The sequence below is a fragment of the Lepidothrix coronata genome, unplaced genomic scaffold (assembly GCF_001604755.1).
Source record: "Lepidothrix coronata isolate B3197 unplaced genomic scaffold, Lepidothrix_coronata-1.0 Scaffold219, whole genome shotgun sequence".
NCBI classification, from domain to species: Eukaryota; Metazoa; Chordata; class Aves; order Passeriformes; family Pipridae; genus Lepidothrix; species Lepidothrix coronata.
In genome coordinates, this window is record NW_016690399.1 from 1,195,153 (window position 1) to 1,221,503 (window position 26,351).

General features: G+C 43.5%; 2 protein-coding genes across 3 annotated transcripts in view; both read left to right on the plus strand.

The window, feature by feature from the left end:
* Positions 1-23,759, plus strand: part of LMNB2 (lamin B2) — a 31,042-nt gene extending 7,283 nt beyond the window's left edge. The window contains exons 2-12 of the mRNA XM_017833691.1: positions 4,282-4,418; positions 8,379-8,535; positions 9,258-9,383; positions 11,715-11,885; positions 13,964-14,089; positions 14,293-14,513; positions 15,090-15,381; positions 15,857-15,964; positions 16,498-16,617; positions 17,893-17,994; positions 18,625-23,759. Of these exons, the coding sequence (XP_017689180.1) occupies positions 4,282-4,418; positions 8,379-8,535; positions 9,258-9,383; positions 11,715-11,885; positions 13,964-14,089; positions 14,293-14,513; positions 15,090-15,381; positions 15,857-15,964; positions 16,498-16,617; positions 17,893-17,994; positions 18,625-18,666 (1,602 nt within the window). The 3' untranslated portion in view covers positions 18,667-23,759. The remainder of the gene's footprint in view (positions 1-4,281; positions 4,419-8,378; positions 8,536-9,257; positions 9,384-11,714; positions 11,886-13,963; positions 14,090-14,292; positions 14,514-15,089; positions 15,382-15,856; positions 15,965-16,497; positions 16,618-17,892; positions 17,995-18,624) is intronic.
* A 1,230-nt stretch (positions 23,760-24,989) lies between these two features.
* Positions 24,990-26,216, plus strand: TIMM13 (translocase of inner mitochondrial membrane 13). 2 transcript variants are annotated; one of them, XR_001877795.1, is made up of 4 exons: positions 24,990-25,165; positions 25,288-25,356; positions 25,433-25,587; positions 25,717-26,216. XR_001877795.1 is itself a non-coding variant. In XM_017833692.1 (3 exons), exons 1-3 carry the CDS (start codon positions 25,040-25,042, stop codon positions 25,529-25,531), a joined length of 294 nt encoding a protein of 97 aa, XP_017689181.1. In that variant the 5' UTR covers positions 24,990-25,039; the 3' UTR covers positions 25,532-26,216. The 2 variants fall into 2 exon arrangements, 1 of the variants encoding a protein (XP_017689181.1); XM_017833692.1 differs by having other exon boundaries at positions 25,433-26,216.
* The last annotated feature ends 135 nt before the right edge of the window (positions 26,217-26,351 follow it).

Genomic DNA, 26,351 nt, shown 5'->3' on the forward strand with positions numbered 1-26,351 from the left:
CTAACTGAAATCTATTAGAATTACACTTAGAAAATTGCGTTTTCTGTTTCTCTGATCTCCTGTAATGTCTCTGTTTTCCTTGGTCAATAATCACGGTGTAAATCAATGCTGTTCCTGTATTCTGAATGCTGCATGCAGTTCTCTTAACTTATTTTAAAATATCTAGAGCCTGTAAGGAAAAAAAAATATGAGCAGACCAGCAGAACAATTTCTGACCAGGAGCAAATCTGGAGAAGAGATGAGGAGAAACCTGAGGTTTCCAAGTCAGGAGTCCAAACAGATTTGTCTAGGAAGCAACCATTGAACATTTCTCACAACACGAAACATAAAGGCATGAAATAAAATTATCAAGCAGTAGGTCTTAATCTCCTAGCTGTGCTTGTGTGATACTCTCTGATGTGGAATCCAAAAGCTGAATTGATTTACAATAGGATTAGACAAATTAGCAGTGTTTGGTGGCTGCTGGGTTTTGGTGCCTGGAAGCAATCTTTGGCTCAGAATATTTTATTTTTTTAAATTTTTAGAAGCTGGGGTATATGGGAGTGAAAAATTGTATGGTACCTTGTTCTCTGTACTTTTTCCATTCAGCATTTGCTTCCAGCTGCCACTCTTACTGCCTTACACTGGAAGGGTTGGCCCAGGTTTCAAGTATGTGTTCGTGTCTTTCTGAAATGTGGGGAGCAGGAAAGAAGGGGTTGATGTAACCCAAGCAAGGTGATGAGAAATGACAAATGGAGGAAGGAGTTGGAACTGATAGATTCTCCTGATGGAAGATGTCATCAGACAGGTTGTCTCTTGAGTCAGGTATTCCTTGGGGGTGTTCCAGGGACAGGTAGGTGCTGTCTGGTGGTGTTCTGCACAGAAGTGTCATGAGACAGAGAACCACAAAGGGGCTTCACAGGTGCCAGAAGCACTTACTCAGCTTGCTTTTCTTGTTGCTGTGGATATTGGCTGTTCCTATTGACTTTTTGTTTGTTTTTTTTGTTTAATTTTTGTCCAGAGAGGGCAGGTGAGGCTTGTCCTCGGAGGTCCTGCTTTGCTTTAACAGCATCTTTTTAAGAACAGCTGGAAGTGTCACTGTACTAGAGACCAAACTGAGTAGCAAATGTAAAGAAATTAAAAAAGGGAGTGGGCAGAAGAGTGTCTGTAGAGTCAAAACAGAGCAAAATCTTATATGTGCACTAAACAGTGGCACTTTTGGGACTGTACTTCTCTGGAGATTTTCAGTGAGTCATTAGACTCTTAAGTCAAGTTCCTTCCACCAAAACAGAGTTTGGGGGGTGGCAGTTTCAGGGAACAGAAATACTTCCCAGAATTTCTCTCAGTGCTGGGGTAGAAGAGTGCTTTCTGTGAGTAACCATCTTGGACTAGAAGTGTTGCCAAGCTCCTAATACCAGGCCAGTTCTGCTGAGCTGTCACCACTTGTTCTCATTTGAGCCTACTGCTGCATTTGGGTCTCTTTTCTCTACTTGACCAGTGCTGAAAATAAACATGATTTTTTTGTGGTCTAGAAAGACCATCTCGAACTGTCCCCAGATTCAGTTTGATCATCTGAAACTTTTATCAGTGTTATCACGAATCCATGTTCTCTTTGCATCCCGTTGTTAGAGTTCTAGCCAGGGCTTTTTGTGGTTTTGTTTTCCATTGATTGAAGGTGTTACTGCTCCCAGCTCTCTGCTGCTGCCTCCTTTTGCTGGAAGCTGCAGCGTGTCCTTATGTCTCAGTTATTTCTGTCTGCCCAGTGTATTAGCTTGAAATTCTAGTGAAAGTGGCCTTTTGGCTGTGAATGGACCTGTGTGTTTTTTTCTCATGTGTGTTGCTGAAAGAAGAGCAGAGAAGAGGTTAACGTGCTGCAGAAGAAAAATACATACTAAGCTCCTACCATGAGCTATGAGTTATGCTATAAAGGAGTGGGTCCTTTCTAATTAAAGCATCACAGACTCTGGTTGTCTTTTTAATAACAGGTTCAGAAGCAGCTTTCATCATGATTTTTAGATCCATCAAGCTATATTGTCTCTACACAGGAATTACATGAAGTGTTTATGCTTTGTTCAGATTACTGGCTTTTGGTGTTTTTAAGCTCTGCATTTTCTGTAATGCCTCAAAAGCATAAATTCCTTAAGGCCTGTTGTAGGTATCACACCAGCAACACCTCTTTGTGACAGTATTCATGAAAACCTCGGGAAAAAGGCTGCCTTCCTTTGTACCTTGAGGTGCAATTCCAGTTTATGCCCTGGAGAACTGGGAAGGGATTTGTCCTTGTGTCCTGCACTGTGATTTAGTGTGTGTCTCTGAACCTACAGCAATACAACCCCAAGTTCCTGGTAGGTCTCCTGGGACAGGATTTGAGCACGTTGAGGAACCAAAGGGTCTAACAAAGGGCTGGCATTTGAGAAGGAGAGCTGTAGGTGCAGTACCTGATGGTGCAGAACCAGTGCTTCACCTTTGGGCAATTGTATTTTGTATTGCAATTTGCAAAGACTGTATTTTCACTCAAGGATCATCCATAATGAAAGGCTTTACAGCTTATAATCTCCAATTTTTAATTTTTTTTTTTTCATTGTGGAGTTCTGCATGAAAGAGTTCAGCGTAGTCACGGTGCTTCTTCATAGAACTTGCTAAGTTTTGTGAGTGATAATACAGAGATGTGTTGGCTTGTGTCAGAGAGAGCCTCTGGTGAGTCTGTGGAGAAAAAACAACCCCAGCAAACCAAAACTTAGATGGAATAAAGCTTGAAAGAATTAGTTCTTAAAAGAAGAGAAGCAAGACTGCATGGATAGATCGTTGCATGGGTAAGGTGTTTCTGGTGTGTGGTATGCTTGTAAACTAAGGCTTCTCAGCCCTCATACTGTCACATCTTAGTGAATTTCAGAAGTTTTATGAGAAGTATAGTCTTATCAGGAACTTAATTATATCCTGACTGCTTTAAATCAGTCTCTCTGAAGACCAGATGGTTGTGTCTGTCATTGGTGCCACTCTGCTGCTGAAATAGTACTTCTAGGAATAGAACATTTTGCTTTCTTGTTTCTACATTTTATCTTTGTTATGAAATTTCTCTTCCTAAAATTTGTGCATTCTCGTTTTGGCTTTTCTCCCTCTGTGATTCTGTATTTAGATTAGTAATAGTTTTTTGGGGGTTTTTTATATCGTGGTGCCCAAAATTGTGTACAGTATTCAAGGTGAGGCTGCACCAGTGAAGAGCAGAGTGGGTTTGTTCAGCCTGGAAAAGAGGAGACTGAGGGGAGACCTCATTGGGGTCTTCAACATCCTCACAAGGGGCAGTGGAGCGGCAGCACCGACCTCTTCATTCTCATGACCAGTGACAGGACCCAGGAAGGGCTGGAGCTGTGTCAGGGAGGTGTAGGTTGGATCTCAGGAAAAGGTTCTTCCCCCAGAGGGTGGCTGGGCACTGAACAGGCTCCCCAGAGAAGTGGTCACAGCCCCAAGGCTGTCTGAGTCCAAGAAGCATTTGGACAATGCTCTCAAGGACGTGGTGGAATTGTTAGAGTGTCTTGTGCAGGGCCAGGAGTTGGACTGGATGATCCTGATGGGTCCCTTCCACTCAGCATATTCTTTGATACTGTGATGATTGTTCTGGTCCCTTTAACAGAAGCAATAGCAGCAGTCTTATATGGCCTGAACATTTTAGCTGTCTGATACACCTTTCAAATAATCTTCCATTCTAAAAAAAGCTGAGGTGTAGAAGACTTTAAGGTGCCTCATACAGTCTGAGTAGCTAATTGATTATGTGATATATTGAATTGGGACAGGGAGAGGTCTGGAGATCCTTATCCTCTGAGGTAGAGAACTGGAGTACAAGTTCATTTCTGAACAGTTCACATTTCTGGAGTTCATCTGGTTTCAGATACTTTTTAGTTTTATAGTGGAAGAGCAGCGGAGTCAAACTGGGCCCTTGGGCTTGTGTTCCACAAAATGTCTTAAAGTGTTTATAAAAAAAAAATCTCCCAAAGCAGCAGTATTAGAAATGAGAGCGAATAATTTAAGCTAAGATTGTAGGGTGCACTGATCTGCTGCAGTTTATCTCTTGGGAAGACTTGCACACTTCAAATATAGTTATGTCATACTGATAATGGAAACTAAATCTTGTCTGTGGGACTGCCCATTAATTGAAAATGTTGAATATAGAATGTTCTTAAATAGCAGAAATTGATATCATACACCCTTTTTTTTCAAAGAAACTTATGTGAAACCTGGTTCTGTGTTTCAGTTCTCTGATAGTGTTTGGGATGTTCTCACACCTGAATATCTTTTTTCCCTTAGGTGAGTGGAATCAAGAGTCTCTATGAGTCTGAACTGGCTGATGCCCGAAGAGTTCTGGATGAAACTGCCAAAGAGAGAGCTAGATTACAGATTGAAATAGGAAAGCTGAGAGCAGAACTTGAGGAGTTCAATAAGAGGTGAGGAGAGCACTCTTTTATTATTTTTTTTTTCTTTTAATTAGAATAGGCAATACCTGCTGTGGGAATTATACTAATGATGCTTCTTAAAATGCCTTTTGGAAGCAGAGCAGTGAGGTTTGTCAGAGGGAAATGCCTCTGTTAGTTGGTGCAGCTGGTCAGAGCAGATAATTGCACCAGTATATACACAAATGTATTTGTAGGTCTAAGATGAACATCCTGTGATTGGAGCAGTTTGGGGCTGAAACAAGAGGCTGGGCCTGCTTTGTCCTGTTGTACCTCCCCCTACGTGAACATGCCCCTGTGCAGCTGCCTGGTGAACTGGGCTGAGGAGCTGATCGACATTAAAACTGACCCATCCAAGGAAGGGTTAATTTTAAAACAGTATCAGTTTTATTGTCTGGTTTGCTGTCGCAGAAATGGAGGGAAAGGGAGCAGTCTGGGAATGTGGAAGCAGGGTTGCCTTGAAAACACATGAACTACAATGTAAGTGTGCTGGAAAAAGACCTTGTACTGACTACATTTTAAAAAACTGCTGCTCAGTCTGCATCACAGAGAATTAGCATAATCAACTAGCTCCAGGAGCCAGATGTGATCTATTATTTCAATTCCCATGGGAGTTTTTGTAATCAAATACATACTGTTTAGCAGTAGAAACATGATTTTAAAATTAATATATGTGGTGGCAAAATGAATCTTTGCTTCCTATTGTATTTTGGTACCTGTTTTAATAGATAAGATTTGGGAATTACAGACTTTTCCTGAGCAGGTCAGTATGTACATCACCTCTATGTGAATGCTGTTGGCCATAAAATAGCTTTTAATCCAACAGTGCCAGTACAGGCCTACTGTAAGTCACTCATCTCCCTTTGTTTGCATCTAAGTGGTCATAAAAGGAATTAAGTGTTTCCCTCCTTTGTCTTTTTTTTTTCCTGACTAGCTAGTTGATTTATGGTAAAGTATTTTATGTTTTCTCTGTAAACTTTGCTGTATCACTGGATATTCATTTTCTGTGCTGAGCCCTCTTTTTAAACGCAGCCATTGGAGATGTTTTGTGTGCTTTCCCCTAAAACAATTGTCAGAAGGTGAAATGGCACCTGCAGTTGAGTGTGTCAGTGTGAAGCCTGTTGAAGCACAGTCCACACCACAGGCCTGCCTGTGGCCAGACAGCCTGTGCACTGGTATTTATGGACTTTTGTTAACCTTGGAAAACCCCTCTGGTAACTGGGTCAGCCATAAACCTCTGAAGTGAAGTGAGGTGAATCCCACCCAGCCCTACTGGGAGGTACCTGTTGGGACTGTTTTTCCTCTTCAGAGCCTCAGGCCAGCAGTCTTGGCATTTGTTTGAGATGGTGTATTCTTCCTGCCAGTTGGCACTGTGTGGTCATTAAGGTTGTCTCTCTTGTCTCAGTGATAGCAAATACTTTGCTTGCTTGGCTTTTAAAGTAAACTCCAGAAGAGAGCAACAGTGGTAACTGGGAATTTGGTTCACCTCTCCTGTTCTGCAAGGTGTTATTTCTATGTTTTGACTAAGGTATCCTTGTCAGAAGTATTGTCACTTGGCAGGTAATGAGAATCCAGTTGATTCCAGTTCTTTAGGCTTTTGATACCACTAAGAGATTTTACAAATAGCTTGTTGTAGAAAGTGGTACACTTTTAAAGTGATTGAAATGGTGTTTTACCTTGGATCACATCCCTTGTCCTTTGTTGGGACAACTGAGTTGCCCCTTTACCAGTCACTTTCAATGACTGGTTAATTCTACCAGACTAATTTTGAACTTTTTATTTGTTTGTTTTCTAAGATAAACTAAATATGAGGAAAATATACCTGGTTTTCTGGTTTTCTCTGTTTTTACAGTTCATAGCAGTAGAATTGAATTCTTCTTTTGCTTCAGAGCTGCTCCTGCCAGATTCCTTCCAGTCCATTCAGACTGTGCACTGCCAGCTCTGAGGGGGGAGAACGTTGGGCTGCAGCTTCCTCTGCCTGCTACCCCACGTGTAGGGGCAGGACAGGGGGAGAATGGCTTCAAACTGAGAGTGGCTTTAGGTTAGATATGAACAAATTCTTCCTGTGAGGGTGGTGAGGCCCTGGCACAGGTTGCCCAGAGAAGCTGTGGCTGACCCATCCTTGAAAATGTCCAAGGCCAGGTTGGATGGGGCTTGGAGCAACCTGGGCTAGTGGAAGGTGTCCCTGCCCATGGCAGGAGGCTGGAATGAGATGAGCTTTAAGGTCCCTCCCAACCCAAGCCATCCTCTGATTCTGCAGTCACTGAAACATTTCCCTTGAGCAAACCTGGCAAAAGCTTCTGGAAAGAAAGAGCTCTTGAGGGTTACCCGAACCTGATGTTTTTTGAAGCACTGACACATCTCACCAGATACATTGACTGCCATTGGGACCTTTGAGGCACCTCAGGGACCCCCAAAAGCAGGCTGCACTTTTGTAAAACCTCTGTTACATTTCTGCACAAAGGCAATAAACCAGGCTGAAATTATAAATGAAAATAAAAAATGTGAATGAAGGTGGCTTGCAGTGTTCTCAGTGTCAGCGTCCTTGAAGGAGCGGAAGTTACTTATCGCTGTCAGAAATTCTTTATGGTGCTTTGTCAGGCTGTACATCCAACACTCCTGTTCATTCCCATCCCTGGAAGCACTCCTGCCTGGCTGCTGTAGGTGGGAGGAAGCAGGAGGCTGTGTGAGCACACACTGCTGGTCATGCTCGGTGTGAAGTGGCATTTGCCCTTTGGGTCCTGCACAGGCAGAAGGCTCCCAGGTCTGCCTGGCTGTGACACAGAACAGTGCCTTGTTTTACTACACAACACGTGTGACTCGGTGGCCTGTGACATTCTAATTGCTGCTAAATAACTGTCTTGTTTAAGAAGTCATGTTTTGTCTGTATGTCTCCTGCAAGCTGCTGAGTCTGAAGACACTGCACATATGTTGCAGAACAGAATTCACAGCGACAGATTGGACCAATGATTAAGAAAAATCAGTTACAGTTAAATGAAAACAAATTCCAAGATCTACACCAAGGAATGCAGAGAGAAGACATGAGCCTTGTATCTAGAGTGCATTGCAAAATAAGGGTGTTGACTTAGAAAAAGATGCATATCATGCTGAACCTTGTAAGGAAATAACTGTCTGTAGGGCACACCAATACCCCATCACAGGGGATTTTTGTTAAAAAAGATAAAAAGCTGTTCCCTGCATCCTGAGTGGTGTGAGACTAGAACAGCGAGCTAAAGCTGCAGCAAGGAGGGATTTACTGCACATAACAAAACAGTTTTTTAAATAACATAACAACACACACCTAGAGAAGCTGCAGAAACTCGGTATGTTAAAGATTGATAAATACTTGGTGGGCAGGAGGAAGATGACCTTGATGATCTCAGCTCAAATAATCACATTTAAAGCAGTCAGAGATGCTTTGCCTGTAGTGAATATTGCTGAAGAAATACTGGTTTATTGCTGAAAGGTGACCACGTTTCCATAGTGAATTACTTTATACTTTGTGTGGGAATATGTCGTGAGGAATAGGGGCCTCATCAAATAGAAAACCCCGGGGATGCTCAGGCCTCTTTGAGGATTGCATGTACTCTTCCTCATGGGCTGTACTCTGAAGTAAAAGATTTCAGCAGTTTAATGTGCTGTGCAGCTGCAAGATGAAAAAATACTGTTTACACCACGTGTACTGTCATCTCTTAGCTGCCAGAGTTGCCTTCTTGTTTTCCCCTTGTCTGTCCATGGCATGTTCTTTGCCATGCCATGAGTTTGCAGCACACGGTACCGGCTGCACGTCCCAGGGGTGTTTCAGGTCCCTGAGCAGCATTTGCAGGTAACTGCAGGAGCTGTGTGGGGCCTGATGAAAGGTGTCTGATACCAAAATACCTATGGTTGTGACCAGGACACGCTCAGGATGGCTGTGCACCCACATACAAGTATAATGAACTCGTGTTTTTGCAGCTACAAGAAGAAGGACGCGGATCTGTCGGTGGCCCAGGGTCGCATTAAGGACCTGGAAGTTCTGTTCCATAGAAGCGAAGCAGAACTCAACACTGTCCTGAACGAGAAACGCAGCCTGGAAGCAGAGGTGGCTGATCTGCGTGCCCAGCTTGCCAAGGTGTGCCAGGGAATGCTTTAGCACAGCCAGGCTGTGTAGTGGGAAATCCCCTCTCTTTCTTTCCAGTTAGTTCATAGTGGGAACATCACTGATCCACCTCGCTTACTGCTGAACCTTTGCCTGCCCCTCTGGGATGCAAAACTAAGAAATCTCTGTAAAACAACCAAAACAACATAGGGGTTTGGACATTTTGCTCATCAAAAGCTTTTTTTTTTAAAATGTTCTGATGTTTTTATATTCATGGGATATCAGGTTCCTAAATGTTGTCCTTTGTGAGGTCCTGAATAATTTTGCACTTGTGCCAGAGTCCCCAGTGGGACTATGCTGGCAAGAAAAAGAAGGTGCAACACACTGTGCTTGAGGAATTAATAATCCTCAGCTCCAGTATTGCAGTGTATTGAAATAATCCTACATTTTAAATAGCTGCTATGCAAAGGTGAAAGCTTGGTTGAAATATCCATTAGCACACACACATTCTTGTTCTTTTTCTGTTGGTGGTGTTTTTTGGGGGTGGTTGGTTGGTTTGTTTGTTTGTTTTGTTTCTTTTTGTTGTTGTTGATTCGTTGGTTGTTTGTTTTTTTTTTAGATCAGTGGCTTGACATTAGATTTGTTATTGTGAATAATTGGTCCAAAGACATCAGATGAAGACCATAAAGGGTTTATGGATGGAAAATAGGAATCTGGACAAAATAAAGTCTTTTCTCTTTAAAATTCTGTGCTAGGCTGAAGACAGTCATGCTGTGGCTAAGAAGCAGTTGGAGAAGGAGACACTCATGCGTGTGGACCTGGAAAATCGGTGCCAGAGCTTGCAAGAGGATTTGGATTTCAGAAAAAATGTGTTTGAGGAGGTATTATCAACCTAATAATCTTGCTATAGTCCAAAGTTTAGGTAGGTTTTAATCAAACTGACTATGAGTAACTGCTAACTAGTTCAGGTAGGGAAAATTAATATTATTCTTCCTTTCAATGAGTTGAGTAATAAAATAGTTAAAGGTTTTGCACCTTTTTACATGGTAAATCAGTGGTGGAGCTGGCATGAGAGCCAGGTGACAAGGGTATTGTTTCATGGGCAAGTGAACTAATGGAGCAGCTGACTGCTGTGGGAAAGGGAAAGTCTTGTTCCCTCCCTCTGAACCTGGCTGCATGGCCCTGCTCCTTACCTGCACTGGCTTTGGTTGTTGTTGGACCTGACTATAACCTGGTTTTATTGACAAGCATAGTATGCAACTGCCCTGCTTTTTGCAGAGATGGTTTTCTTCCTGTTTAGTGAGTGGCTCTGGTGAGGACCAGGGTTTTTGTAAAAGTGGAAATTGGGAAGGGGAAGCGTGACCTTCTCTCTGTACCAGATGTGCAGTGTTACAGCAGTTTATTCCATCCTTGGTGGCTCTGCAGACTCATTCAGTGAGAGTTGCCACGTGCTTCTGCCCTTCATCTCACCTGTGCCAGGTGTGATGTTTGGCCCCACCATGCACCAAATCATTTCATCCTGATTAGCTAGTAAGATACTTAGAGATTTTTAGTTGAATTTAATTTTTGACAGCTAAGTGGCTGAGTTTTGTTTTACCACAGAATCCAAATGAGTGCCCAGACTGGTTTAAGGGATGGGACAGGGCTGTGTGGCTAAGGACAGGAGACAGGGGCTGGAGCAGGGCAAAGAAACCAACCAGGGAGATCACCTGGAGTTGTACTGACTGTTTTCTCACTTCCATGCCCTGAAGTGGTTGGATTGATGCACGTGACTGCAGTGATAGACTTTTATTTGGTTGTAGGACCTTAAAATAACTTTGCTTCTTGAGGAGAATGTGTTGCTACTGACTGAAGGTGAAGCTAAATGAGACAGCAGAAGCTATTCTTAAAGCTTGCTCTGCTCAAGGCTGGGTGTTCCTTTAGCCATCCCTGGAGCTCTCTGATCCTTGCATGGATCAGAGCATGGATCAAAGCAAAAAAGAAATGGATTTTCTTTAGGTTAATAAATGGGTTTGCTTCAGTGAAGGGTCCAAATCTCTTAGAATTAGAACATCGTGACTGGGAGTGTGGCAAGTCAGGCCTGCTTATTCTAGTGGTGTTGAAGTGCTGGGTCAGCTCAGCCCTTCACCTGATCCTTTGTAGTCCCCCATGACATTCCTCAGGCCTCTGAGCTGTCAGTGCCTACAGTTACTGAGAGACTGCTGCTTGCTAGTGTTTTTGGTGTAAAAATTCACCACAGAAGGGAAAGCTTCTTCCATATCAGTTCAGGGCACGTTTCTGTAGATTATTTTTAGATGTAGAGCATTTCTGCAAAACAACCAGTAAAGTTGCTCTGAATTTGTATTAGCCTGCTATGACTTGGTGTGGGCATGCAAAATTGAGCCTTGCTTTACTTGCTGTTCTTCCTCATGGCCCATGCTGCTGACTTCAGGCCTCCTCCCAGTACTCAGGACCACTCCCTGGTTGTTTGTCCTGCCCTGAAGGAAGAAATTGTTTTTCTCATAGCACACTTTCAGACCTGGCCAGGTCTCTGCATGGCTCAGCTTGAATAAGTGCATGAGTAAGCCTTACCTTACTAGTTTGGGACCAGTGTTCTTAGGCACAGGAAACTCATACTTCTCTAAAAATGAAAATTTCTTAGTACAAACTCTGACCATAAAAAATTATATTCATGTCTTCAGGATTGCTTGGGTTGCTGCTTTGTTAATACTGTAATCAAAATCTAACAAGGAAGGGTCATCAAGTATCTAGAAAAAGATGCAGTTTTTCTCTATAGTGATTTTTTTAATATATGTAATGGTCACAAAAGGTGTTAATTTTCATCTGATTCCTTGCAGACTGCTATTGTACTGTCAGGATGTATATTGAGAAGGAAAGGGTTTGTGGTGCAGCGCATGGAATCTCTTTGCTGTGTAAAAATTAGTGTTTTCTTCTACTTTCTTCCCCCCCTTTTGCTTTTTGTAGCATAAAACAGCTCCTTACTTAAACTGTATATGGCCATTTTTGAAGCTGTTTTTAGGTTGGATCACTTTAAAGAATTCTGTCCTGCCAAATGAGAACAGTAACTTAGTGCCCACAGCAGTTCCCAGGCTTAAAGGCTCCTCTCTACTAAGTAGTTAGCACTGAAATAGTTAATTGTTGTCTGAATTTAATTGCTTGTATTGCTTCCCTTACTGTGGGAATTTGTCCCTCTTTTTCTGTCGGCTGTGTAGGAAATCAGGGAAACAAGAAAACGCCACGAGCATCGTTTGATCGAGGTGGACACGAGCCGCCAGCAGGAGTACGAGTCCAAAATGACCCAGGCTCTGGAGGATCTGCGCAATCAGCACGATGAACAAGTCAAACTGTATAAGCTGGAGCTGGAGCAGACCTACCAGGCTAAGGTAACCACTGCTGTCAGACTGGAATCCCAGTCTGTGAGAGAAAACCCTTTTCACCAGCCCTGCTGTTCGTAAGGAGACCAGTAATTAGAATTTGAGGAAGCTTTTTCCCAGTGTTCAGAGACCTCCTCTGGGGCTTGAGTGCAGGTGCATTTTCAGGGAGGTTACAGAGGTTATAGCCAGTCAACATACAGACTTAGAGAATGAAAAGATGGCAAGATTTGAACAGGGGAATGATGAATAAATTAAGTTGCTTTCCCCCCCCCACATAAAAGATGGTTGTTATAAATGAAGTTGGAATGTGAAGGGAAAGGGGCTTAACTGTGAACTTCCTTCTGTGGATTACTAGACAAAGATGTGTCCCTGTTAGAGACCTGAGCTGGGGAGGAATGTGATGTCAAAGCAGATTGTTGAGTTTAGCTGCTGAGTGAGTCCAGGTCTTGGGTAAAAGCTCGCTTCTTGCACAGAACAGATGTGGAGCTGCTGGAGCAAGTCCAGAGGAGGCCACAAAAGTGATCAGAGGGCTGGAGCCCCTCTGCTATGGAGAGAGCTGGGAGAGCTGGGGTGTTCAGCCTGGAACAGAGAAAGCTTGGGACAAACCTTTTGCAACCTTTGAATACTTAAAGAGGGCTTATAAGAAAGAACATCATGATCTTTGGTAATAAGTAATAGAAATTCTAAATATGAGGATTTGGGACTATGCCAGCATGACTATAAGGTAGTGGATGGTTGTTAGAATTCAAATATTCTTGATTTTAAAACTTTACAAGAAGTAATGGAGTGTGTAGTTGAAGCTCCTTCAAAACCTGCAGCCTAAAGAAGGCCCTGTGTGCTGCTTAGAACTTAGTGAACAGCAGAGCTAATGAAAATTGATTTTATAAAGCTTTGTGCTGTGTGGCTGAAAAACATCTGCCTGTAACAGTTCGTAGAATTGGGTCAGTTTAGTTTTTGGGTGGATTCCATGGTGTGTGGCAGAATTGTTGAAGTCCAGCTGCAAGGCATGCAAAGGATGCTCTTTCTCACTGTCTGCTTTGATGAAACCTATCTTGTAACCAGCTTTGAGCTCCGTTGTTGCTCTCTAATTTGGTTAAAATTAGCCACTAGAAATGGAGCTTGTTCACTAAGTGAATTTAAGAAAACAAATTGTATGTTGGCAATTACTAAAGAGAAAAAAGTAAAGTGAATAAACCAAAAAAACATTGTTTTGCCTCTGGGGCAGGATGTCATCTGGAGTGCCGTGGGTAGTTTTATTGCTTCTTGCAAAAGTGCTACAGAGTAATACAGAGCAGACTGACAAAGACAATTTAGAGTATGAAAGAGGTAATGCATGAGGAAAGTTTTAAATGAAACTTCACCTGGAAAAGAGATGCCTTTAGAGAAGGGAAAGATACAGTGGATGTCTGTAAAAGGGTACATAGCAGGGGGAAGGTGAATGAGGAGTGATTGTTTATTTTATTTTCAGTAGAAGCAGGGACATTGTTTCTTCTGAATCTGCCACTGGACATTCAGAGAGGATTGTTCTTTATTAATACAGAACTACACTCCTTGCCCCCATAAATTCAAAAAGCAGAGACAAATTCTTGCCTGAAAAATCCACTGAGAGAGACAGTAAGCAGCAAAATATTGTCTCTGGCTTAGGAAGCCCCTGAGTTGCAAATGGCCAAAGGAGACATAATACATGTGGAATATTTTATTGAGTTAGCCCTTGGGCATCCAGGGGACTGTTGGACCAGGACATGGACTTGCCAGGCAGTCTTTGCTGTTTTCCAGTGCGATTGGTCTTAGGACAAACAGGCAGAGCATGTAGTCACTTTTTTGGAAACACTAAGGCTGCTTGTATAATGAAAGGGCTAACAGACTATTTTTTTAATAGCATAAGCAAATACTATAGGAATAAGTCTGAAATAGATTTTCCTGGTTCTTTCTTGCATTTCCTTAATGTTATGCAGTTCTTATCCTAAACTCACCAGATGTCCGTTTAAAAATTTTTTAAGATTAAATAGTTGCTATTTTTTTACCAAAAGGATATTGTCGGGGATCTAACTCAATGCAAGTGACCTGTAATAAAACTTACCTTCCAGCTGGAGAATGCCAAATTGTCCTCTGACCAAAATGACAAGGCTGCAGGTGCAGCTCGAGAGGAGCTGAAGGAGGCTCGCATGAGGATAGAAGCTCTCAGCTACCAACTCTCTGGCCTCCAGAAACAGGTGAGGGAACTAAATTTGCTGTCACCTTGAACACAGAGCACTGTTTTGGGTGGATATATTAACGTTCCTGGCCCTCCATATTTTCTGAATTTTACATAGAGAAGGTTTTGGTTGCGCTCATTTGGGAGGGAGATGAGTTTTAACCTGTTCTGAGTGGAACTGTGTGGCTGCCAACTGGGCTTTCCCTGGTGCTCTCTGCCTAGGCCAGCGCAGCGGAAGATCGCATCCGGGAGCTGGAGGAGATGATGGCTGGTGAGAGGGAGAAGTTCAGGAAGATGCTGGATGCAAAGGAGAGGGAAATGACAGACATGAGGGACCAGATGCAGCTTCAGCTTACGGAGTACCAGGAGCTGCTCGATGTTAAATTAGCGCTGGACATGGAGATCAGTGCTTACCGAAAACTCCTGGAAGGGGAAGAGGAAAGGCAAGTACAGATTCCAGTTTCTTTTCTAAGGACTGGCAGGTGTTGTTTTCATTTCTTACACTTATTTTTTACTTTTTTGAGCAGGAATGCCCAGATTTTCTTTCACTGAAGTTACAAGGGCTTCACACCACAATGTGTTGTATGGAACACTTACGTGGAACACTCGTTGTCAGCTGAACACCATCTTTATTTTATTTTGGTTTTTGTAATGGTCTTGGAATACAGTTGAATATATCATTCTGTGCTTGGTCTTAATCTCTTTTTATTTAAGTGCTTGTACTTCTGCATTTTCCTGGTTTTAAATCATGTGGCCTGAGAATACTGAGTTTAGTGGCAGCTGTGCTGGAGGGGAGGGTTAAGTGCTCTGTGTCGCTCTCATTAGCACTGCTTTCCCATGTCATGTATCATCCTGCCAGAGTATTCCTCAGGGATGGGAAGCCCCCTCCTCCTCATGTATGCAGCCCTCTCGACACACTGCTGTCAGCAGCACATCACAGTCTGGTTACCCATGATATCGTAGCTTTGTCTGTTGTTCCCTGGGTGAGTTCATTCAAATGCTTTCTTGATTGCCTTAAGGTTGAAGCTCTCTCCAAGCCCCTCCTCCCGTGTCACAGTCTCTCGGGCTACCTCCAGCAGCAGCAGCAGCAGCACTTCCCTTGTTCGCTCTTCCCGGGGCAAGAGAAAACGCATCGAGGCCGAGGAGCTTTCCGGCAGCGGGACCAGCGGGATTGGCACTGGGAGCATCAGCGGCAGCAGCAGCAGCAGCAGCTTCCAAATGTCCCAGCAAGCTTCAGCTACAGGAAGTATCAGCATAGAAGAGATAGACCTGGAGGGCAAATACGTTCAGCTGAAGAACAACTCGGAGAAGGTGAGTGTCAGCAGAACAAGGAGGAGCTAAATCGAGACGTTCCACAGCCCTGTGCAGCCACGTGGAGAGGAGGAGCAGCAATCTCAAGGTGCAGGATCGTGCAGGAATTAACAGGGGCACTGAAGAGTTGAATGTTATGGTGGGTTAACATGAGTGTAATGTTTGCTGCAGGAAGAGAACACAGTTTGTGTTCCAGATGTGTAAACGTGTGCTGGAATATTGCTCATGGAAACAGCCTGCTGTTGTCGTGTGAAATGAATACCCTTTGAAATTTTGCTGAATGACCTTAAGGGATTTACAATTTAGACTCTTACTGGATATAGACAGATACTTTCAAGGTGGAATGCAGATGTCTAACAACCATGCAAATAAATTTATATTCACATTAATTTAATAACAAAGACCTAAAGAAAGCTCAGATGCCTGTATGCTCTGTTTTGTTCACTCTAAATAACCTTTTGACTCTCTCCATTAGGATCAGTCTTTGGGTAACTGGAGGCTGAAAAGACAAATTGGAGATGGAGAAGAAATTGCTTACAAATTTACTCCTAAGTATGTCCTCAGAGCTGGGCAAACTGTTACAGTAAGTTGTACTTCCAGTATGTCAACAATATATTCTTTTGTTGATGCTATGGCAACAGTTGTAAATCTTGATGTTTGGTACAGCATGACTTGGTGTTATAACTTTTGGTTTCATGGATCTCACTTTAGAAGAGCAGTATTTCAGTTACAAAAATGCAGAACATAAATACTGAAATGCTAATATAGAAATTCACTATTTAAGACCATTTTGGGGGCATAAAGTTGAAGAAAAAGGTATTTTGGGGAACAGTTCAAGGACTATTTGTTGTCAAACACCTTTGCCCCAGTTTGGAACACTAATCCTCCTCAACCTCTTAAAGAAATGGGAACATTTCAGAGCATTCATTCAATCTAGTAGACTGTAGTTAAATTTAAAACTACAAGTAATAGTATAGTTAAAAGTAGAGTAAAACAGCCATTGGAATTCAGAAAAAACCCTGGTATCTAGAGAGAAGTAGGAGAATCAGGGGGAATTGTATATTTAAAAGAAAAAAATTGCATGAACAGCTAATTACAGAATGTCTTTCTGACTAGATCTGGGGTGCAGATGCAGGTGTATCTCACAGCCCCCCCTCTGTCCTGGTGTGGAAGAATCAAGGCAGTTGGGGCACCGGAGGAAACATCCGCACTTACCTCGTGAACTCGGAAGGAGAGGTGGGCTGGGGGAGCTCCAAACTCTTTCACTTGAGGGTGGGGTGACGTGGCACAATCCTGATTTCAAGACCTCTCCTATTATCTTCTAATATAAAAGAGTTTATAACACTGGAATAATTAAGTATCTGTACATATCTCTGACATTTTTGGGGTGTTTTCGAAAGCTGTGATCATCGTGGTGGTTATGCCCATAGACATTTTTTTTTCTATTTTATAAAAACACCCTGCTAGTAGAGAATTTGTTTGGAATTTGAGTATGCTGGCAATTCAAAGTTCCCTTATATAGTCCCTATGACATTCTGGGGTGCAATGTGAATATTAATGTAGGAAGATAGCTGTCATTTCCATGTTGGAAGCATATCATGAGTTGTCATTTGGCAGAGGTTCCTGTATATTCTTGCATTGTGCTACATCTGCCCACAGTTAATGTTTCAAAACCATCCCTGCAGATGACTTTTGCAGGGGAGAATATGTTGTTCATAAGTGTGCCATTATCCCAGCAATGGGAAAGGGGAACAGACCACATTTCACCAGTTTTTGTGCTGCCTTTCTTGCCAGCAGTTCTCTGGAAGCACTTTGTGCACAGTATGAGGGAGGAGGGAGGATCACTTGTACAAATAGAAAGCTCACTGTCTCAGTATTCAAACTGAGTGGTCAAATCCATGTCTGTTCCCACTGTGGTTACCTTTAGTGTCCCTGCTAAGAAGTGTATGTTAAGGACAACTTTTTCCACTACTAGAGTTTTGCACCTCTGATTTCCAGGGTGCAAGTAGATAGAAGAATTTCTTACTGCTAAGAAGTGTTAAAGTTAATTTACTAATAGAGGAAGCTTCCTGGGGTTTTAGAATTCTTTTTAGTGCCTGGCTTGGAAGACCATGCTGATAACCAACATATACAATTGAGATTGAATATTTAGTAGAAATTGGGAATATTCCTAATGCTGTGTAATCATAATGAGAAAGTTTAGTTTCTCACATTCCAGTGTGTCTCAGACAGCTCCTACCTGTGTCTGCTGTGACCTTGCATAAAATTGAAACATGTCTGCTTCCTCTCAAATCCCAGGGTAATGAAAGAAAATTCCTGCAGCTAAATTACATTACCATGCCTTTTAGTGCACACAAATAGGAATGATGTGGTTTGCAGGATATTACCAGTATTTGCTTCCATCTAGGTCAAGTTGCTTTAAACCCTCCAAAATTTGATGGGGTGATATATTGATGGTATAGCAAAAACATAAGGAACAGATAAAAACTACTCATCTGTCATTTTGTGTAGGAGGTTGCAGTGAGAAGCGTCACTAAATCAGTAGTTGTGCGAGAGAACGAAGAGGAAGAGGATGAAGCAGAGTATGGAGAGGAGGACCTTTTCAACCAGCAGGTAATCAGACCAGACATTTAACTTGTGCCTCACTGGTTGGATCAATCAGGTGTGAGATTTAGGGAGCCCCTTCAACTGCAAACCAGGGAAGGGGGGTGCTTCTGTTGCTGCAAGCTTCAGCTTACTGCTTTATTTTATGATAGATTTTACCTTCTGCATCTGAAGTAAACTTGTTTTTTCTTAGTAATGCCACCTGTATGTTTTCATAACACTTGTGAAATAACCAACCAGCAGCTGGCAGAGTGAAAAGGAGAAAGATGCTTCATACAGGTGATAGAAAATATTTTAAATTTATTTGAAACTCAAGTGATTTGTTCCCCTGATCAATGGCTGTTAGTAGCTCTTTTCACAAAGAACTGATTCTGTGAAGGTTTGCAGGTGAGTTCTGAAAGCTTTTTGGTCCTCAGGAGATTAAACAGTGTATCTGTAGTGTAAAGCAACTGAAACAGAAACTTTTTCTTACCCAAAGCAGCAGCTTTGCAGCACAGATCTCTCTCGGATGGAATCAGCATCTGAAATAAAGGGAGGAACTTGCTGGTCTAAAGCAAATGACATCATGATTTTTACTTGTCATCTGTATCACTGCTGGAAGTACAGAGACTAAATTCAGCTGTGTCTGTCTTATTTTAGGGGGATCCCAGAACAACCTCTAGAGGATGCTCAGTGATGTGAAAAAAGAAGACAGAAACTATTATTTGCGCTTTTTTCCCCTTCATTTATTTCCTTTTATTTTTGCTATTTTTTCCCTCCGGAGCCACTGAAAACTATTTTTATATGCATCATCTGATTTCTTTGAAGTTTACTCCTTGGTACATTTTTATAAAAAAATTTAAAAAAAAAACCTTTTCTGAACAAAACTGCCAGAATTTTTAATAGATTTCTTTATTTTTTCCCTCTTTGTTGAAACACTATATTGGAATACAATATTTTTCCCCACACAGAGTTTAAAGTCTTATGTAGAAACCTAAAGCAGAAAGGAGATTTTTAGCTCAGATGAGATGAGACTCCTTGAGTGTATGGTAAAACTATAATTACATATTATAACCAGGATAACCCCTTCCCCCAGAAAAGAAGTTTTATGAAGTGGGTTCATCTGTAGGGCCCTGGGAGAGATTCACAGAGTGTTTCCTCCACAATTGCAGAAATGGTAGTATCTTGCCTGGTATCCTTAGGAAAATTAGGTTCATTCAAAAGGGTGTCACACAATTGCAGTGACACAGGGAACCTGCATTTTAGGCATTTATGACTCAGGACTGTGCCATCGTGTCCTGCTCCCTACTGGTAAAACCATCTGAGTCTGTCACCCCCTGAGCTCTGTGTCATCATTCCAGAAGAGGGAAGATGGTATGTTCTGCTTCCTGAATACACACACCATCCTAAGTTGGAAGTGTCAAACCCAGAGTTTGAACAACTGTTTGATTTTCAGGGGATTTTGCCATTGTGTCAAGTGAGACCCTGTTAAGTCATGGACACAATTAATGCTTCTGACATGTTCAGCTTTAAACAGATCGATTAAGATTTTAGAAATTAAACACATTTATACTTTTGGCAGTGATAAATACTGGGGATTTTAAAGGTTATCCCGTGTAAACGTCGACTTTTTTAATCAGAGCTAGATGCAGCTTGTTCATACTTCTCTTATGTTCAAAGGGGCGTTGTCAGGTATCCTAAGGAGCAATATTTGCAAAATAGTGCAGAAATAGTTTGATGACTTTTAAGCAGTTCAAAGGAACTGCCGCTGTCCAGGGCGTGAGTGTTGCTGTGCAGTGTTCAAGTGCTCGAGGCCAAGTCTAACAAGGAGCGAAGGGAGAATAATGTTTTTTATAAAAAATGCTTTGTATGGGTAGCAGGTGATTTTTATTGCAGCTTTGTGTCTGACAGTGTCCCTTTTAGCTTAAGGTTTCTGCTGCTGCGTTTCTCTGGAGATAAGTCTGACTCCCATGAGGGTTCATGTTCGTGCAGTGGTGCATCTTTAAGCACAAGGAAAAATATTTGACTGCTCCAAAGAATGCACTGGCTACTGTACAAGTGAATGTTTTTTTTTAACTGGTTATCAGTATGGATACAAAATTTGGATACCATTTGATTCCAGCACAGAAGCGTGTTTTTTACCTGCACTCTCGAAGTCTGATCTTGTCATTCAAATAGTGTGGACTCATCAGACAAGTGACAAGGTTTGGATGTTTTCGGTGGCTTTTGGACATTGTGTTCTCTGAACAGTATTGTGACTGACAGATATAACCTAGAAAGTCAGTTTAGTGGCTCTGACTGATGGCTTTGTCATGCAAGCAGGGTGGGAACAAAAGGGGCTTCAAGCTTCAGCATTTATTTTGCCGTTTGAAAATAAATCAAAGATGCTACTTTTCTCTGTTTAAGTGGGATGACTGAATTGCTGAAGTTAAACTAATAGACATTTAGAATTATGTTTTAATCCATTATCAGAAGATCCATTACAAAAAAAGCAGGATGAAGATTTGGCTTTTTGGGCTATGGGATAACTCCATTGATGTACTTGGCCATCTTTCTAATGTAATTTTCCCACTCTGCTTGAGTAGAAGATCAAATATGTAGTAAATCATGTCTGTCTCTCTGTAAGATGTATCTAGTGAAATTATGTTTCTCAGACATACTGTTATAATTATCTTTTCTAAATTTGTTGTTATGCAAATGAATGCAATCAATGTAGACTTATTTTTGCAGCACACCTTCCAACCACTGGACAGCATTTCCCTTTCTGATCCACGGCTTCTAGAATATACTGACATAGCATTTGAGGGCTTTTTGCTTTTTCCCTAAAGATCTGTATTTATTTTTTTTACACGGGCCAGTTTTTGGACTGCTTATTCTTTAAGATTGTTCTGTGATCTTAAATACTGAAGCAATGAGCGTGGAGTTCATTTGCATTTTTTCTGTGATTTTTGTTTCTTTCCTGTAAAGAATGGCCTCGGAAAGGCAGCTTGAATGAGGAAAAACCTCTTGCTACCTGAGCCATAGTTTTCTTAACAGCTACTGTATGGGGAGTGTGTCTTCTTGTAGCCTTAAGAACTGGTGCTTGCAGATCTCTTGTGATGAGCACTGTGCCCTTCAGTAACAGGCTGCAGAATTTGTCCTCAGATTTGGAACTGTGTCCTTTAACTCTGGAAACAGTTGATTTAATTCTCCAGGACCGTGTTTAGGTATATGCAGGTCACACAAACCAGTGATGGACACTGTGGGACAGCCAGCAGTCCGAATGTGGATGATTCTGTTACCACAGTGCTTTTTAATAGGCTACTAAAAATATGATAACTAACTCCTGACTGTAAATTACAAGACACAGAAGAACTACTGTATTCCATGTACTTCCTCTTTGTGTGTGTGCACCTTCTCCAGGCACCATCCAGTCCTCTTGCTTTTGATGCTGAGCTTCAGTCTAACGGCGCTGTCCCAGTAAAGCTGGTGCACCAGACTGGGAGGCAGTTTTGTGGCTTTAACAAAACAAAAAGCATTGTTTCTTCTTTTTCTTCTGTCTTTCAAGGATTTTTGTCCCATTTTCAGGATATTTAAAGATTTTTGTTCAAATCCAGTGTTCCCTTGCCCCCCTTTTTCTCTTTGATCCTGTATGTGAACCACTCTTGGAGAAACTGGAGAATGGTCAGCAGTTCTACTCCAGTGCTCATACCTGGTGTAGAGCTTGAAGGAGAAACAGATTCTACTTGTCTGGAGAAAAATGATTTTAAGGTGTCTCTGAAGAGGGAAACAAACCAGTATAGCTTTTATCAGAGTAGTTACTTGAGCATAACTACCCATATGGATGTTCTTATTCCAGAAAAATAGCTTTATTCTGGATGAAATAGAAAAAGTTTCTCCTATGTGTAGATCATAACAGAATATGATATAAAATATGAACAACGCATCCTTCCCCCTCCTAAGCTCATACCACATGAAAATGCTTTTTAGAACAGGTCCATCCATCTGCAGACCTGTCAGGAATGTGGTGTCCTGTGGAATGAGGTGTGGCCTCAGAGCCCCTGGCACTTCATGCCACTTCTTTCTCCCTTGCTTCCACATTCGTTCCTTTAACTGTTGCATTGCAGTGACTTACTCCAAGGAGCAGAGTGGCTGGGATTCCCTTGTTGCTGCACATCTGTATTTCCAGGGATTCCTTTGTTGCTGCACAACTCTAGTTCCCGTGTTTCCCTCGTTCCTTGGCTCTGGCAGAACCCATCGTTTGCACTGACACGTTGCTCACTTGTCCTCAGCTCCGTGTCGCCGTTAGACAGGAGTTGGCTGCGTAGTCTGTGTTCGTAGCAGGAACCAAAAGTCTCATGAAGAAAATAAACATCTGCTTCCCGTGCCTGTGATGCAAAAGCCAGCTGAGCGTGTGTGCAGCTGGCAGCAGTGTGGGGACTGTGCTGTGGAGCAGACTGTACTGTGAAAGGAGATCACTGCGTGTGGTGTCTGCCCTCGAGCAACGGGACACCTCATGTTCAGTTCAGGGATCTTACTGGGTTTTATACACCCTTTTTTTCTTGTTTTTAATGCTCATCCTGTATAAAAGCCCTTTAACTGCAACCTGAACAGAGGTTAGAAGAGACATGTAAAAATCCTCTCTATACCCCAGGACATTGGAGAATCTTAATTTTCTTCACGTCAGAAGGGTTTTGATGATGCAGGAAAACGTGCATGCTGTATGTTCTAGATCTCTTGTAGCCACTTCTCTCACATTTTCACTGTTAAGCCATTCTCTCTCTACTTTCTTTATCTTCTTTTGAAAGTCTTATCTCTAAACAAAGGCATATTTGATCCTGGATTTTATTGACACTGTTGGGTCCAAACCCTGTGTGAGCAGGAAGCAAAGCCTTGTTGTGAACCAGTGAGCGGAAGGTGAGATAGTGATTGCATTTTTCAAAGCACTGTTTTAGCTGAATGTCAGGACAAATGATATTGGAGAAATTGTTTTCTCATTTAAAATGGCCTGGGAAACAGAATTTTGATTTGCCCTTCAATATGCTTAGCTTTAAACCAGTTTAAAATTATTTAAAGGTGTTTGGTTTTTTTATACAAGACCATATTTACATGCAATTATTATTTGTAAACATAATGCCTTTCTTGAAATGCTAAGGTCTAGAATGAAAAGGATGGCCAATATTGAAAGCCTCTATTCAGAATAAGCATGAGCAGTGATTTGACTTGAAGTTGAGGAAAATAAAATGTGGTTTATTGAACTTCCAGATTTTCCACTTAGCTTTTACTGAAGTGATGATTCTGTGCTGGTAAGGCAGATGTTACTGTGTATTCAGCTACCCAGATCATTACACTAAAAGTACAAGCAATAAGTTAAGGCCAAAATGATTTCCATTTGGGCACAAAATGCAGTTGAACTTTTATTTTCATAGCAGTGATGCCTCATGACTTGAATTGTGATTTTTGTTTTTTAATTTTTAAATTTTTTGGGGGCACAATTTTGATTTGGCTCAAGGGCACTGCTCAGTGCAGTGACCGCCTCCAGTCAGCTGCTGCAGATGAGTTTTTGGAAGGTTCAAGTTTTTAAAATAAGGAATTGTGAAAAAGGTTGTGAACTGAAACACAGAAGACAAAATTATTAAACTGTTCACTTGGAACTTTAAAAAACTACATAATGATCTAGACTTTATCATTTCAAAGTGTTTTTTCTTTTTAGAATATGCATGCCAAATGTCTTGTCTTTTTCAATGATTTGTAATATACATTTTATGACTGGAAACTTTTTGTACAACACACTCGAATAAATGTTTTGCATTTTACTGGTTTCCTTCTTTCTTTTAACCAACCTAGAGGCCATGTGGCCTGTTTGAGATGATTCATCCCCGGGGGGACCTTCCTGTGTGGAGAGAGAGAGAGAGAGAGAGGACACAAAGAGCTGTCCCTGCTCCTAACACTGATCAGCTGAGTGTGTCCCAGCGGGAATCGAAGGGTGTCCCATCAGGGATTTTGGGGTGTCCCAGCAGGGATCACGGGGTGTATTCCAGAATCAAAGGAGTGCTTTCCTTAAACGGGACGCAGTGCTGGTGGAAAGTGCTGTCCTCTCCGATCAGCAGGAACAAAAGCAGCAGGAAGAACATCAGGAGCTGGAGCAGGAAACCATCCCCTTCTTATCACCCTTGCACTGAAGGCGTTTTTCCATTTTAACCTGCTTGATCCTGACGTGAGAATGAGAGCAGATACCGACCTCTGGCTGGGATGGATTCTTAGGATGGGCAGGAGCGTTGCTGTGCAGCTTCCAGCCCACTTTCCAGTCCGTGCTGATGAAACTGTACCTTAGGCGGCTGCCCCATCGTTAGCACCGGCTGATGATGCTCCTGCGAGGTGTCCGAATGCCTTCTGTTTGCAGTGGACAGATCGACAGACAGGATGACACGGTTTGCAGTACCCTGCCTGTGGGCTCTAGCCAGTGAAGACGAGAGCAGTTTGGGCTTTAGCTCTGCTGTCAGTTCCTTCTCTCATACCAACTCTTTCCCTCACATCCCATCTTGCCCCCGTGGTGTCGCCTCCCATTTGCTTCCACCGCGTTCCAGAGCGTTCTTACTTAACGGAGGAGACCGCAATGGAATTGAGGCAGAATTAAGGGCACGAGCCTCTCCCCCGAGTCACGTAAGGCAGAGGAAACGATCGGCATCGCCTGGAAGGGTGAATTCCAGAGAGAACCCACAGAGAGCTGCTCTCTGCGGGGAGCCCAGCTCAGACCGCTGGTGTTCCGCCGCAGGGCAGCCGGGCAGCGTTCGGTTTAAAGCCCCTTGATGCTGCCGGTTTAAAGCCCCTTCCCCTCGCCCCTCCATGGGGCTGCGCTGAACGCCGGGACTCGAACGCTGTGTCTGACTCGGGCCCGGCCCGACCCTGCCCTGGGGAGTCCCTTCGGAGCTGGCCGGGGGTCGGGGCCGGCGGTGACACCCGCGCTGGGCACACGGTCCCCGCGGCCCCGCTGAGGCGCCGCCGGCGCGCTCGGTTCGGCCCCGCCCGGCGCGGGGCCCGCCGGGAGCCGCAGTCCGGGCGCCGCCATTTCGCCGGCAGCGCGGGCACTGAGGGCATGGAGAGCGGCTTCGGCTCCGACTTCGGCTCCGGGGGCGGCGGCGGGGGGAAGCTGGACCCGGGGCTCATCATGGAGCAGGTGAAGGTGCAGATCGCCGTGGCCAACGCGCAGGAGCTCTTGCAGGTCAGGAGGGGCGGCGGGCGCGGGGGGCTGGCTCGGTCCCGGTCCCCGTCCCCGGCCTCGTCCCGCTCCCCTCGCGGCCGGAGCCCCCGGGCCGCGGTGCCGCTCACGGGCTCTCTCCGCAGCGCATGACGGACAAGTGCTTTCGGAAGTGCATCGGGAAGCCCGGCGGCTCCCTGGACAACTCGGAGCAGGTGAGGGCGGGCGGGAGGACCGCGGACCCGCGGTGCCCGCGCCCGGGGCGGCCGCTGAGGCTTTTGTGTCCCGCAGAAGTGCATCGCCATGTGCATGGACCGGTACATGGACTCCTGGAACACGGTTTCCCGAGCCTACAATTCCCGGCTGCAGCGGGAGAGAGCCAACATGTGATGATGCGTTCCGGGCCAGGAGGGACCATGTGGGGAAGGGACGAGCGGCCAGTCCAGGTGGTTGGGGGTGAATCCTGCTGCCTTCCCAGCCCCTGCCGTGGCAGAGCAATAAACCCTCGCTAAACCTTTTGCATCCATTGGCCTTTATTAGCACCAGACCCAGGAGCGAGTGATTTTTTTTTCCAGCCTTGAGAGCCACCGTGAGCTGCTTGATTTACTTCTTGCCCTTCCCAACCGTCCAGACTGGCCAAGGCATTATAGCACTTGATAAATCCCTGCTGAAAGGGCGGCGAGAGGCAAGGAGCCTTCTGTGGAAAAGAGGGGCCAAGCCAAGCCAGCAACACAGTCCCTTTGCCCGGGATTCCAGCATGGACCCAGCCATCAGGTAGTTACCCAGTCCTTTTTCATCAGTAGAAAAGCTGCCATGATATTCTCCACATGCCACCTGGACTCTTTCTTCCCTTGTATCTGTGTATCTCTGTGTGGGGCTCACTTTGGGCTCATAGGGTTTGACTCAGCACAAGCACAGTGTTGGGGAACGGGTTGCAGCACAGCCTTGCAAATAGTTGTGCCAGCACAGCTGGGGGGATGGACAGGGTTGGGAAGTGGATGGATTAATTTCTTTACAGAATAAAGTACTCGGGTTCATTTCTTTATAGAATAAAGTGTGTTGTGTTGCTGTGATATTCTCTGACTTCTGGTTTGGCTCTGGCATAGACGTTCCATCTTGGAGCCTGCCTTCTAGGCATCATTTTTTTGAGGGAGGAGCATGTCTGCAACAGAGAACTGTGGGTCTGCTTTGGTGCTCAACTCTGTATTAC